Source organism: Rhinolophus sinicus, linkage group LG02 (assembly GCF_036562045.2).
Source record: "Rhinolophus sinicus isolate RSC01 linkage group LG02, ASM3656204v1, whole genome shotgun sequence".
Lineage (NCBI taxonomy): Eukaryota > Metazoa > Chordata > Mammalia > Chiroptera > Rhinolophidae > Rhinolophus > Rhinolophus sinicus.
This window is the reverse complement of record NC_133752.1, coordinates 87,006,610-87,022,423: the sequence shown is the minus strand read 5'-3', so window position 1 is coordinate 87,022,423 and position 15,814 is coordinate 87,006,610. Positions and strand designations below refer to the sequence as shown.

At 35.2% G+C, this 15,814-nt stretch overlaps 1 protein-coding gene across 3 annotated transcripts in view; it reads right to left on the bottom strand.

Annotated features, from left to right (window-relative positions):
• The window catches only part of ODAD2 (outer dynein arm docking complex subunit 2), a 164,057-nt gene that overhangs the window by 83,552 nt on the left and 64,691 nt on the right, over positions 1-15,814 (bottom strand). For all 3 annotated transcript variants that reach the window (XM_074324752.1, XM_019731479.2, XM_019731480.2), the window contains 2 exons: positions 15,426-15,580; positions 14,158-14,400 (listed from right to left, as the gene is read on the bottom strand). In XM_074324752.1, the coding sequence (XP_074180853.1) occupies positions 14,158-14,400; positions 15,426-15,580 (398 nt within the window). The remainder of the gene's footprint in view (positions 1-14,157; positions 14,401-15,425; positions 15,581-15,814) is intronic.

Below are 15,814 nucleotides of genomic sequence, written 5' to 3'. Positions count from 1 at the left end.
TTGAGGGTAGAATAAAAATGTTCAAATGTTATATGTTATGACAAAGTAGAAATAATGCACTTAAAAACGGGAGGAAAAGAAAGAGGGAAAGAGAAAAACAGAATAAGCCCACTGCTTACTGTATAGTTACTGTATAGATGACAGGTGGGAGTGTAAAAATGCAACCAAAATGTCCCTCGATAGAGGAATGGATAAAGAAGTTGTGGTATATATACACAATGGAATACTATTCGGCAGTAAGAAAAGATGATATAGGAACATTTGTGACAACATGGATGGATCTTGAGAGTATAATGCTAAGCGAAATAAGTCAGACAGAAAAAGCAGAGAACCATATGATTTCACTGATATGTGGTATATAAACCAAAAACAACAAAAAAATAACAAGACAAACAAATGAGAAACAAAAACTCGTAGACACAGACAATAGTTTAGTGATTACCAGAGGGTAAGGGGGGTGGGAAGTGGGAGATGAGGGTAAGGGGGATCAAATATATGGTGATGGAAGGAGAACTAATTCTGGGTGGTGAACACACAATGGGATTTATAGATGATGTAATACAGAATTGTACACCTGAAATCTATATAATTTTACTAACAATTGTCACCCCAATAAATTTTTTAAAAATGCAAGTAAAAACTGAGAAACTAAATAGCAAATGATTAAATAAGAAAAAGGAGAATAAAGGTATTAGAAAAATTAATAGCTACAAAGATAACAACTAGAACAAAAATGCAAACCTTTCTAAATAACAAAAAATAAAAGAGCAAAAACTATAAATCTTATAAAGAAACAGCAAATATAACAAAATATAAATATTTATAAAATATGACATTTTTGAGACTAAACATACCAGTCATATCAATAAATGTGAACGGCTTAACTCACCTATTAAAAGTATTTTTAATTTGACTTACAAAGTAAGACCCATCTATACACCGTATAAAAGGGCACATCTAAAACAAAATGATTCAAAAGAGTAAAAATAAAGAGTAGACCAAGATATTCCAGAAAAATGGAAAAAATAAGAAAGCAGGGGTAAAGATCCTGATGTTAGACAAAGTAGAAATCAAGCCAAAACTCATTAAAAGTGAAAAAAAAATAGCACTTGGAATATTAAAAGCTACAATTTACAATGATTAGAAATACTTATGTACCAAAGAACAAAGCATCAAACTTTAAGAAGCAAAAACTAATTGAGATGTAAAAAGACAGATAGAAGCACACTAATGAGATTTTAATAAACCATTTTCAGTAGAAGAGCAAGTGTAGAAAAACAGAGTGAGATAAGTAACATAATAAAGTAGATTTTAAGAATACACATCAAACTTTACAGTGTTGACAGGGACTACATCTTCATCGAAGCATCTATATCTGCTTTACAAAACTTCATCTTATATTAGATCATAAAGAAAATATCAACAAGTTCCATAAAAAGTAGGAAAAAAATACAATCAATACACTCTGACAAAACTATGGTACAGTGAGAAATACCTAACAACAATAAAAATGGATATTTTTGTGTGGAATTTAAAAGAAAATCTACTAAACAAGTCCTGGGCTAAAGGGGAAATACAAATTGAAAAGAATTTCTTTAAAAATAATGATAAAGAAAGTACTATTTATCAGAATCTACAGGGGATATTTAAAGCATTGTCAAAGTAAAACTCATAGCACAAACTACTTTTATTATTATTTTTTAAAATAATACAAATACAAATAATACAAATAATACAAAAAATAGTTGTAAAATAAACCAAAAGAAAGCAACAAGTAATTAATGAAGATAATATAAATTTATGAGGTAGAGAATAGAACAGTACACCAAATTAATAAAAAATGCTCTTTGTTTTTCAGAAAACCAAATAGAGAAACTACTATACTAGATAACTTGATCAAGAAAGAAATCAAAAGAAAGCTCACATACACAAAAATAAAAAATGACTATGGGAAATAACCATTGGAAAAAGGCAATTTAAAAATCGTAAGCCATTACTTTGTAGACCACTATTCAAATAAATTTGGTAAACTAAGTGAAATTGATCATGTTATAAGGAAATGCAGATTGTCAAAACTGACCCCATTATAGTAGAAAGCATAAATAGACCAGTTTCCATAGAGGAACAAGAGAAAGCTAATAAAGAACTAATAAACACACACATATATACTAGACCCATCTGATTGCATAGTAGACTTCTACCCAACCTTTAAAGCCTAGGTGGTCCCATTGCTCAATAAATTACTGCAGAGTACTGAAATGAAAGAGTATTTCCTAATTCCTTTAGTGAAGCAGGTATAACATAAATACCTAGATTTGATAAAGATACGAAAAACAAACAAAAAAAAAAACTATAGACAAATATCACTCTCATGGATATCATCAAAAAATACTAAATAAAATATTAGCAAATGGAATCCTACACCACATTAAGAAAGTAATACATCTTGACCAAGGGAAACATTCCCAGAATGAAAGATTGGTTCAATGTTTGGAAACCCATTAATATTATTTACCATATTAATGATATTAAGGCAAAATGATAGTAAGGGAAAAATCATAATGGAGTGTAATCTCCATAAATGCTTAAAAAGCCTTTGACAAAATTCAATACCAATTTCTGAAAAAACACTTTAAAAATAGTGTCTCTAAAAGAAAAATACACTTTAAAAATAGGAACTGAATTTTTTAATGAGTTTTTTAATATATACTTTAGTCCTCAAGACATTATTTTACTTAACAGAGAAATACTAGGAGCATTTCTACTAAAATCAGGAACAAGGCAAAGAAGCTCACTATCTCTCCATTACTATTCAACATCGTACTAGGGAATTAGCTAATAAAATTAGACAAGAGAAATCAATTTAAAATATAAGAATTTGTAAAGAAGTAAAACTTTCTCTGGAATATCTTAGAACAGAGTCAGCAAATGTTTCTGTAAAGGAATAGGTAGTATTTTAGTGTTTGTGGGTCATTCAGTTTCTGTCGTAACTACTCGGCTCTGTCACTGTAACATTACAGCAGCCAAAGACAACATATAAATGAATGTGTGACTATGTTCCAATAAAACTTCATTTACAAAAACAGGATTTGGCCCATGGGCTATAGTTTGTCAACCACTGTGCTAGAGAATTAACAACAAAGTGAACTCGAATAGTAAGAGAATTCTATAAGGCAGTAGCATATAGAATCAACATACAATATTCAATGTTCATAAAGATAATCAGTTGAAGGACATAAAGGCAGAAAAAAAAATTAACACTACCAACAAGAAAGATTAAATACTTAGGTATGAACTGAACAAAAATGTACAAAATCCACATGAAGAAAACTTCAAAACACTCTTCAAAGCAAAAAAAATGGACTTGAACAAACGAAAAGTTTCTGTAATCTCACTCTGGTTATGTAGGCAGGACATTAAGGGAAGCTGGGTGAGGGTATAGGGGAACTCTGTGTACTCTGCACTCTCTGTTTTTGCAACTTTTCTGTAAATCTAATGCTATTTCAAAATGGAAGTTGAAAAGATTTTTAAAAATGGAAGTAAATATCACGAGGTGTGGAAAATAAATCATAGACATTTCTTAAAATTTCAGCTTCAATAGTTTATAGTTGTTTGAAATTTTATAGTATTGTATTAGAAAATTACATTACCCAAAATACAAATAGTAATAGTTTTTTTGTAATATAGGTACGATTTAACATACTGGAAGGCCAAATTATCTCCATATTAATTCTGTATCATATCAAAGAGACATTAAAAGTCACCAAGGAAAATTCAGCATAATTAAATCTAAGTTTTCATAAACTATGTCAGGATATCTGTTCCATTTTAGATCCCAGGTAAGGGCAAAATTCATATGAAATAACATACCGAGTTTTTAAAAGCAGTAGTCAGAAATACTAAAAAGGTCAATAGAGTTTTACGAAATCATTAGTTTCTTAAAAATCACTTTTGATTCAGTAGTCAAACTGTTACTATTAAGATTTTTCTTATTCTTACAGAAAAATCTACAAGGGAAGAGTATTGCTTATGCATTCCATTGCACAAAGTTAGTAAAAATGTGCTATGAGTATATGTTTAACCTGATACGTGATCTAAGTTTTAGCTACAGCCGCAGACAAATCATTAAAACATAAAACTTCTAGTCATTAAAACAAGTTCTTAACCTATGAATTACATAAGATTTACACAAGGGGGAGTTATTTGTTTGTCGTTTCCTTACCATTTAACTTAAAGCTCAAAGATGCAATAAATCCTACAAATCCAGCAATAATAGCCACGTCTGAAATATGATGCCAAGAGTAATGCTGTTTGGATTCTTACCAAACTTAAAATACTGTTTTCTGAAACTGCCTAGTGCATTCATAAAAAAGCATTTGTGGGAAAACCATATTTACAAGTACAAAAGGATTCATCAACCTCCTTGTTGCACAAGAAAGACCAGTTTAGCCTTCATCTTAATGAGGCCTTGTCATAGAATTTGAAATTATTGAGTACTTTCTCTCCTTTAAACAGTCTCTCCCCCAACATTTTTCAAATATTTCTTCTAGAAGTTTCCCCTCACAATTTTCTGGCTCATCCTTCTCAGTTTCTTTATAGGTACTTCTTCTTTTGTCCTTTTATTCTCCTTAAAAGATTGGGTTCAATAGGGTACTATTTTTGTCCTTCTCTTTTCACTTTGCTTTCTCTCCCTCACAATCTTTCACATATATTCATGACTTTGGTTACCAAATATTCAATAATACTCTATAACCAACCCATGTCTATCATAAGTTTTAGACATAAATATCTAATTGACCAGTTGACATCATCACTTGGATTTCCCATAGGAATTGTAATGTCTACCTAACCGTAAATAAATTCATCATTCATTCATTGCACAATAAATGTGTGTTGGGTGCGTACCCTGAGCCAGGGAGTGGATTAGGCATTGAACATACAATGATGAACAAATTGACTTTGTTCCCCCTCTCTTGAAGTTCATTTTCCTTCACCAGTCCTCCACCTATATTCCCTGTATCAGTAAGATACCACCATCTATCTAGTTACCTAAGTTGCAAAACTAAATAGCATTCCTGGCTCCCCCTTCTTCTTTATAACTCATGTTCAATCACTCACCTAGTCTGGTTCGTTCTCTCCCTTTATATCTCTTAATGAGTCAATTTCTTTATTATTTATTACATTATATTCCACTGGCTTAGTTTAAGCCACCTTCATATCTGGCCTACAATAATCCCCTAACAAGTTTGTTTCAAGTAATGCTTAAAACCCCTCAATAATCTTCAACCAACTTTAAAACAAAAGCCAAATGTATTAGCATAATGCACAAAGGTCTGAACTAAAATTGCCTATTCCCATGTCTATACAATACCCTTGAAGATCCTTGATTGAAGGTGAGAGTTATTCGCCATTTAGGGCCCCCTTGCTCTCAATATATAGCAAATTAAATATCATGATTAACTTAGTATAAGATAAACAAAATAAAGGGACTCATCTGTAGGTGAATACAAATAGTATTTAGTCAGATTTTAATTTTCTATTTATGTATTATCATTATAAATTGCTATTAATTGAAGCTACTGCTACATGAACAATACTAGCCAACATTTACCTAGCACTTATCATATATCAAGCACTTTAAATATATTAATTCACTTAATCATTACAATAACCCACTGAGATAGGTACCACTACTATCCTCATTTTATATATGTGGTAACCAAGGAACAAAGTAGTTTAATAATTTGCCAATGGAAACACACAGTTGGTAAGTGGTGAGACTGGCATTCCAGATTACAGTTCCAGCATCATACTCTTAACCATCATACACTATATAAAATAAAATGAGATTGTGCAAGGTATTGAAGAAGGACTTTGATTTTGTAAAGATGATACATGTTCATCATACAGACTGTATAGAAAAATACAAAGAAGAAAATAAAAATGATCCTAAATCCTGTTATCCAGAAATAACAATCATTAACAGCTCAGGTAAATTATTCTTGATAGTTCTTTATGCCTATAGCTAAAAAAAGAGGATAGATTGATAGATAACATAGATAAATGGATGGATAGATAATAAAAATAACATTGTGTACAGTATCTATTGATTTATGTGGAAGATAATATCATTTGCACACTTATCCACCCTGCACTGACTTTGTTTTTCACTTCTGTCAGTTTTATTATTACATTATTAGCAACATCTATAAAATGCAGGTGATTCCCCTAATGCTAATTCCTCTATTGTTATGTTTTAGTTTAATATTGAAATGAACTCACTGGTTTCTACTAGTACCTTTCAGCCATAGTTTGCTATTTTGAAATACTTTGAGTAATTTCTTGATTGACTAGATTTTTGTCATCAATTTTTTCAAGTGCTGAGTACTATATTCACTAATTTATTTTATAATTGAGAATATGCTGTTGCCTACATACCTAAAGAACAACTTGGCCAGATATGGAATTCTTGGGCAATACTGTCTCTCCCTCAGAGTGTTAATCTGAGGGATTTAATTGCTTAATCAATGTCTTTTGACATTAAAAGAAACTGTGGAGAAGTTTGAAGACAACCTATCCTCGTGGTTTGCTTCTTTTGCCTCCATATACTTATTTTTTCCTCTGTTTTTGAAATGCAAGTAACTTTATCCGGATGTGCTACTACTGGCCGTTCTGTATCAACATTACTAGAGTCTTTTGGAGTTTTTTTGACATAGATTCACAAAAAAGTTTTCTTCTGTTATATCTTTAATTAAGATCATATTCCATTAGTTCCAACCTCTTAAGAAACACCTATGATGTTTATGCTGGATGTCTTGGATTCCACATTTATCCATTCCTCTATGTAATTTTAATATATTTTTCTTTTTAATTTCATTTTGTATTTCCTATATACTACATTCCTGGCTGAGTTTTCAGTTGTGTTTATACTATTTCTTTTGCTTCTATCCAGGTTTTTAGTTCAATAATTTTTTATTTTTCTTCTGAGGTCTGACAACTTGCTATTTACAACTATTTAGATTGTCTTAGAAAATATTTTTGTAAAACTTTGTGTAACTTCTTTGGCTGTCTTATTAAGAGGGAGTATATTGCCTTAATGGCCTTGCAATTGTGAGGAAATTATTTGTCTACATTTACCTGTTTCCTTTGGTGAAATTACCTCAAACACATTCCCACCAAAATCTGCCATTCTCTTTGCCCTAGAAACACTTCTTCATTCAGTTTGAACATTCAAACAATCAATCTGGCTCACTCCAAATCTCTAAAAATTTATTGTTTCACTGTGTTACGACCCAGCAATCATGGTCTCTAGTATCATTTTCTCTCCTGTCTCCTGCAGTCTCCTTGGGCTAGAAGACTATTATAGACAATATAAAATGACATGTCCATATGACTTTTCCTTAGACTCCACTTCTCCTGATGTTTTCTAATGCAAAACAAGGTCTCTGGTGGAAAATTCCTCAATTCGTCCAAGTCCCAATCACTCTCCTTTAGTTTCTGCTCTCTATGAAACACATGCTGGCTGTGCATCTCATGACCATGACACTTATTTGGGGGAAATGTTGCTATTTGAAGAGGCATGTGTTAGCTGTCAGCATATTACATGTAGGCCAATAATTCATAGCATTTTACAGGTGTATTTTACATTTAAGCTTTGGAGTTGTGGCCATTTCCTTGTTTGGGAGAATATGATTTTCTTCTATTTTTGCTCTTTATGGTAGTTTCCATATTACCCAGAAATCAAGCCTGTCATAAAATTTCACAAAATAATTATCTGTATTTACTAATAAATGTTTATTTACTGCCATCTCATTATTTACTCTACTAGATTGAAATTACTTGTCTGTCTCCCCAACTCAGTTAAAAGGTCCTTGAGGTCTGTTTATCATTGATTCATTCTTTCTCTTTCAATACATTTTGTTGCTTCTGTATCTAGGTTCTTTAAGATTCAAAATAAAACAAAAACTGTGTAGCTGTGTTTCTTGGCCTTTCCTTGAATCGGTTCAACTGAAAAATCAATAAATATAACAAATTACTCAATATTTTTATATTAAAAAGAGTTTGAATGCCCATTGTGCAAAATAATAATATAATGATGATAGTTAAAACGGATTTTTAAGCATCAACTAGATAACATGCTAATGACTTTTGTGGAAATCATTAACTTTTAGATATAGAAGAGAAGGGCTTTTCAAGAATAAGCTGTAATCTATATAAATAAAATTTATGATATTTATTAAGAAATTAGTAGTCATCAAAAGACAAAAAAGATGACTTGTGACACAGTTGCACAGTGATATAAAGAAACATATACTACTAACAAGGCAGACAATGATAAAATCTATATGAAAGCTATAAAAAAATCTCCAAGTAGCTTCTCGGGCAAAGCTCAGTCCCATCTCAAGGAATTTTTTTTTTTTTTTAGATTTTATTGTGGAGGGGGAACAGGACTGTATTGGGGAACAGTGTGTACTTCCAGAACTTTTTTCCAAGTCAAGTTGTCCTTTCAATCTTAGTTGTGGAGGGCGCAGCTCAGCTCCAAGTCCAGTTGCCATTGCTAGTTGCAGGGGGTGCAGCCCACCATCCCTTGCGGGAGTCAAACAGGCACACTTGTGGTTGAAAGGACCTGCTCCAACCAACTGAGCCATCCGGGAGCTCAGCGACAGCTCAGCTCAAGGTGCCGTATTCAATCTTAGTTGCAGGGGGCAGAGCCCACCATCCCTTGCGGGACTCGAGGAGTTGAACCGGCAACCTTGTGGTTGAGAGCCCACTGGCCCATGTGGGAATCGAACCAGCAGCCTTCGTAGTTAGGAGCATGGACCTCCAACCGCCTGAACCACCGGGCCGGCCCCCCATCTCAAGGACTTTGTGTTTGCTACTCTTTGTCTGATATATTCTTCTCTCAGGTGCTTTCTCATCTTTCAGGCCTTGGTTCAATATTATCCTCCCAGAGACCGCTTTCCTCTCTTCCACTTTCTCCTTCCTCATTCGACTCCAGCTAAAGTAACCATCTCCCACCTAGTTTTTCTTTCAATCACCCTGTTTTCTTTTCCTCAGAGCATTTAACACTCTGAGATCATGTTAGATGTTCAAGAGTTTATAGTCTGCCACACAATAGAATGTAAGTTCCAAGAGAGCAGGAACTTTCTTTGGTTATACTATACTATCTCCAGTGGCTAGAACACAACATGTTTGATGATATTTGCTCAATAAAAAAGTCTAGATACCGTGTTTCCCCGAAATAAGACCTAACTGGACAATAAGCCCTTTTTCAGGATGACATCCCCTGAACAGAAGCCCTAATGCGTTTTTTGGAGCAAAAATTAATATAAGACCTGGTCTTATACTCCGGGAAACATGGTAATTAATACTTGTAGGAAAAAGATGAAGCTTGAGAGGTAAAATAGCGTCAGAAAGCAAATGCTTTGAATACCAAGCTAAGGAACTTAGGTTTGGTTTTTAAAACATGGAGAAGTTACTGAAGGTTCTTTGGGCCAAGGAAATAATGTTACCAGATCTACAGTTTAGAAAAATAAATTTCAATGCTGTGCAGGAAGGTATGGAAAGGGAAGTGAGAGATCTGAGGCAAGACCAAATAGGATCTACTTCCATAGTCTAGGTAAAAGATGACAGGACCTCCACTGAGAGCAGAGAGGAGGATATACCTTAAAAAAAAAGTTCAGAGGTAGTTGGTGGTAGTTGGTAGATTTAAGCAGACAAAAATCAAAGAGGAGCCAAATATCCAAAGAAATATAGAAAGTTATTTATGACAAGTGTTTATCAGGTTCTAACAAATATCATGTATTTTTCAAAAAGATAAATACATTAAAAACTGTTTCATAATGCCAGCCAATATTCTTTCCTTAGAATTAGCATGTGCGTAAGTAGTGTTCCTTAGTGTCTGAAACACATGAGACCAAGACTTTAATAACCAAATTCCAAAGGAGTTATGGAGACCTTAGTACTTGTGTACCAGCCATGTGGTTAGACGAAGCTGTGAGAACCCCAATGAGCATCACGTTAAAAAGTTCTATGACTGTCTTACAGTTTGGGGTCTCCTATGAAGGAAGAGGGCCTAAACAATTGAACATAAATGATTCTTGTTTGCAGATGCCAGGAAGGTGGGCTGAAGAAAGAAGCTACTACCAAAGAGTACTTGTGTGGTGATCAAAGGATGAAACAGACAGCAAACTGTACCTCAACAGGGTTCTGTGTGTGGCCACATGATGTATGGTGCTCTGTACATAGGCGTCTATGTGAATGGCACGCCCTAGGGCTGTGTGGGGTATATCTGTACACAGTATCCCCTAAATGAGTTGAATGAGTGAATCAGAATGAAGTGACATAGGAGAGATATATACATATATAACAATAATTCAAAATTAAAATATATAACCTATTAAAACATGTAAGCTGTAAAATATAATAAAAATATTACCCTGTCCTATACTCCACTACATATTAAATCTAAATTGTTTAAATTATTTCCTTAATTAAATTATTACCTTAATAGTCTGAAAAGTTCTACGCATCAGCATCGTCTGAATCACTCACCCTTTATCTCATTTCTTAATGGAACGAGAGGAGTCATAAGACTCAAGATGGAGCAAGGCCAGAGAATTGAGACTGAATGGAAACTTCCCTACCATGCTTTGTCTTTATCCAGTATTAGTAAGGTAGGTATGGGGGCTGAACTCTTGCTCCATAATGCCTGATTGGCTCAATGCCCACACGGCCTCAGGAAGGGGTGACAGTGAGATTTCAGGAAGATAAAATTAGCCATCTAGGTCTCTCCTTGTCTGGCTTCATCTTATTTGTTGAGTCTACTTCCTACTTCCATCTTTCTCAAAGTGTTGACTGGGCAGCCCGGTTTCTCCTTACTAATTATACTAAAATGCAAGAGACAGAATTACGAAGCAAAAAGGAACCAAACTTGAAAACTTAGAAAATGTTCCGCTTATTTGTACTGCAAAAAATGAGAAAGTATGTTCCGGAGAGAACAGAAAGGGTGTGGCTAGACAATCATAGGACAAAGATTAAAGGTAGGACTCATGGATCCAATCAACCATCTCAGCAGAAACTCTGCTATCTTAGACTGAAGGGGACAGAGATGGGATAAAATAAAGGAAGGCTGACGGACTTCTGGGATTCTACAGTCAGGTCAGTAGAGTTACCTAGCTGTAAACAATATGGTGTTATTTCTCCCCTAGTCAGGGTTCATGGGTCCAGAAATCAAGGTGTGGAAATGGGAGGGTACTCTCTATTATCCCTAGTGATCTACTAGCAAAATTTTTACTCTTGTCCCCATGACCTTATGCTCTGCTGGCCTACAGGTCTACTTTCTTTTTTTCTTTTCTTTTTTTTTAATTAAAGTGTATTGGGGTGACAATGGTTAGTAATGTTACATAGGTTTCAGGAGTACAATTCTGTAATACATCATCTGTATCTCACATTCTGTTTACCACCCCGAATCAGTTCTCCTTCCATCACCATATATTTGATCCCTGTTACCCACATCTACCACCCCTCTCCCCCCTTACCCTCTGGTAACCACTAAACTATTATCTGTGTCTATGAGTTTTTGTTTCTTCATTTGTTTGTCTTGTTCCTTTGTTGTTTTCAGTTTTACATACCACATATCAGTGAAGTCATATGGTTCTCTGCTTTTTCTGTCTGACTTATTTCGCTTAGCATAATAATCTCAAGAGAAATGCAAATAAAAACCACAATGAGACATCACCTCACCCCAGTTAGAATGGCTATTATCAACAAGACAAACAGTAACAGAGGCTGTGGAGAAAAAGGAACCCTCATACACGGTTGGTGGGATGCAGATTGGTGCAGCCGCTATGGAAGGCAGTGTGGAGATTCCTCAAAAAATTAAGAATAAAATTACCGTATGACCCAGTAATCCCTCTCCTGGTCATCCATCCCAAAAATCTGAAGTCTAGTTTCAAAGGGATGAATGTTTCCACCAGGAGACACAACAATGATGCCACTGAACTGTAAGTTAAGATAACCTGGCCACTTTGGCCTCCCCATGCCTCTAAATCAAAGGCAAAAAAGGGAGTTACTGTGTTGGCTGGGGTGCCTGATCCCGATTACCAACAGGAAATTGGACTGCTATTCCACAACAGAGGTAAAGAGGAGTATATCTGGAATACAGGAGGTCCCCTAAAGTGTCTCTTAGTATGACTATGCCCTGTGATTATAGTTAATAGAAAACTACAACAAACCCAATCCAAGCAGGACTACAAATGGCCCAGACCCTTCAGGAATGAAGTCACCCCACCAGGTAAAGAACCACAACCAACTGAAGTGCTGGCTGAGGCCAAAGGGGATACAGAATGGTTAGTGAAAGAAGGTAGTTACAAATACCAGCTACAGACATGCGACCAGTTACAGAAATGAAGACTGTAATGTTAGAGTATTCCTTCCTGTTTTATTATTAATGTGTGTGTATTTATATATATGTATATGTATTTATATATAAAATATATTATAATATATATGTTATATTATATATATATATATATATATATATATATATATATATATATCTTTATTTTCTTCCCTCTCTTACCCTCTTATCATGTAACATGAGATGCATTGACTTTATATCATAATTTTTAAGTATTGTTAACTTCACATCATAGTATTTAACTTATACAGGATATCAGTAAAAGCAAACATCACCCAAGGACTTTGTGTCCTCCTCTGGGGAAATTATTAGTGTGTTTCAGTTGTACACAACATAGTTGTATAGTATTAGGCAGAAGTGTGACCTTATTATTGTCTTCATATAGAGATTAAGTATGGTTTGAGAGGCATGTGTCTAAGATAAAATTAGCCATCTAGGTCTCTCTTTGTCTGGCTTCATCTTATTTGTTGAGTCTACTTCCTACTTCCATCTTCCTCAAAGTGTTGAACGGGCAGCCCGGTTTCTCCTTACTAATTATCGTAAAATGCAAGAGACAGAATTACGAAGCAAAAAGGAACCAAGTTGACAGGGCGTGGATTTGTGATGGCTTATTTTATCTGTCAACTTGATTGGGTTAAGGGATGCCGAGATACTTGGCCAAATATTATTCTGCATATTTCTATGAAGGTGCTTGTTGGGTGAGATTAACATTTAAATTGGTGGACTTTGAGTAAAGCAAATTATCCTCCACAATGTTAGTGGGCCTCATCTAATCAGTTGAAGGTCTTAATAGAACAAAGTGACCTCCCTGAACAAAAAGGAGTTCTGCCAGCAGACTGCCTTGGAACTCAAACTGCTACTCTGTCCTAAGTCTCCAGCTTGTTAGCCTTCTCCATCAGAATTTGGACTTGCCAAGCCCCCACAATTGCATGAGCCCACTCCTTAAAATAAAATTCTCTCTCTCTCTCTCTCTCTCTCTCTCTCTCTTTTCCCCCTCCTTCCCTCCCTCCCTCCTTCCCTCCCTCCCTTCCTCCCTCCCTCCCTCCCACCTCCCATCTTTTCCCTTCCCCCTCACCCTCTCTCTTTCCTGTTGGTTCTGATTCTCTGTAGAATGCTAATACAACAACTTTGACCCCTGTTGGTTCCTCCCTTGCTGGATATGTGTGTGTGTGTGTGTGTGTGTGTGTGTGTGTGTGTGTGTGTGTGTAGTCTTGTTACTGCTCTTAAATTATACCACATTTAAGTCTTTACTTCCTGATTAGATAATAATTTGCTTAAGGACCAAGATCATAGCTTAATATCCTTTGTTTTCTCCCCTCATCAGTTTACAGCTCTTGTTAGGTACTCAAAATATGTTTGCTGAATTAAATTAAGAAACAAGAAGGATACAGTGGGAATGCTACCTAGAACTATCTAGGATCTCAATTAGATAGAGATAGATAATTCTTCCCTGGGATACAGAGAAAAAATTTTTGATTGTATTAAAGATTCTACATGGTAAATTGATTACTGGGTATTTGAAGTCCTGCCAATATAGCTTCAGTTCTCCAGCTCATCCAAAGGAATAATTTGGTTGTGTAAGTCATGATTGGGTAACCTTGTGGTTATTTATATGTAAACACATTTTGCTTTCTCATCATTCATGCACACCAATGATAAGTGATGACATTATTCTGTGATTACCCAAGTGTTTCCCTTAACGCTCTCAAAATTTTTCAGGATGTCGGGCCACTTACATCATACTTTCAGGTTCTACTGCACAAGCACCAACTGCTTTCGTGACATTGACAAGAAGAGCTTGGTTTGTTCCAACGAGGAGGTTCACAAGTGGTTGAATGCCACCACATTTCCGGACAAGGACTCGGTTTTCATATTCTTGACAACATTCTCCCAGTGCACCAACCACATTCACAAGGACCTCCTCAGGCTGGTCAGTTAAAAGTCCCACCAAAGTTTCAATGGCTCTGTATTCCCGAAACCTGTTTAGGGCGAGAAAAAGAGGTGGGAGGAAAGGAAACAGGAGAACAGTTTTATTTTTGGTATAAAGTTAGCTGATGATAATATTGATAGTAACAATGGTAATAGCTAAAAATTACTAAGTGCCCATTATATGCTCATTTCCTCCTTACAACAACCTTATGATGCAGAGTGTATTATAATCCCCATTCTCAAAAGGCTAATCTGAAGCTTGGTTAATTTTGAAGCTGGCATTCACGCCTAGCTGTCTGTGCCCTTAACCAGATGCAGTACAACTTCTAAGACAACTACAACTTCTTCCACATCTGACCAGCGATGAGTCCACTATGCTAAGGGCTGTTTCCCCATGTTACAGAGACCATTTTATACAAACAAAGTAAAATAAACCTATTTTGTGTTAAATTGGACATGTGAATCTCTCGTTAAAGAAAATCATCACACTGACACAAGGAAGAGTTGCCTCAGAACACCCATCACAGAGTGTGACAAATGTAGAAATAAATGAAGAGATAAATTTGAACATTAAATTAAATCAAATGGTCATGTAGTTTACAAATACTTTGAAATTCAATGAAATCACATTTGAAAATGACTACCTTTAAAGATTAACTAGTTAGTTGGCATTTAGCTCACTTATCTTGTTTATTTCTAGAAAAGGGAGAAGAGTGGAACCACTTACATCTCTACAGTGTCAGAGGGAAATTCATCCCCTCATCTTGATAAGTCTCTACAGGAAATATCAGAGATACTTCTCATTTAAATGGCTGCTCATATGCAAAACAGCCCATTTCCACAGAAAGATTAGGTCAGCAAGCCTCTCAGCCCTACTGAGGCACAAAAAACCATTGGAAGGTGGTGGGAAGGGAAGCAAGGATCTTTCATTTCTAAGAATTTCTTAATTCTGACAACTTAGTCCAAAATGCACATCTAGGAAAACTATTTACCATAGGCTAAAATAGTATTACATTACAAGAACGTGGCTCAGTGGCCATGTTTTTATTACAAAATATAGAATGCCTTCTCTTACTTGGTCACATTCTCTTTGCTGACGGAACATTTCCATATTGCTCCCGTGACAGCGGCCAAACGTTCTTTATTGTCAGTCTTATTGAGCAGACTGGCCAGGGGTTTAAGTCCTCCATGCAGTCTAACAAGGTCACGGGTTTCCTCATCTTCAGCACACTACACAAAAAGTCAAGTCATAGGCTGTCAGCGATCAAGGCATATAAAGATTTCAGGGATTATTAAAGAGCCTGTCATTCTAGTAGCCATGAAACTTTTCAGAGAGTATCATTTCCTGAAGGCACCTCCAAGTAAAATATAATTCTCTATACTGGCAGCTATCTGACAGTGTCTCTTTTCCCTTACATGGTTTTGGCAATGTCTAGCAGTTTCTGCATACTTGGCAATTCTCTC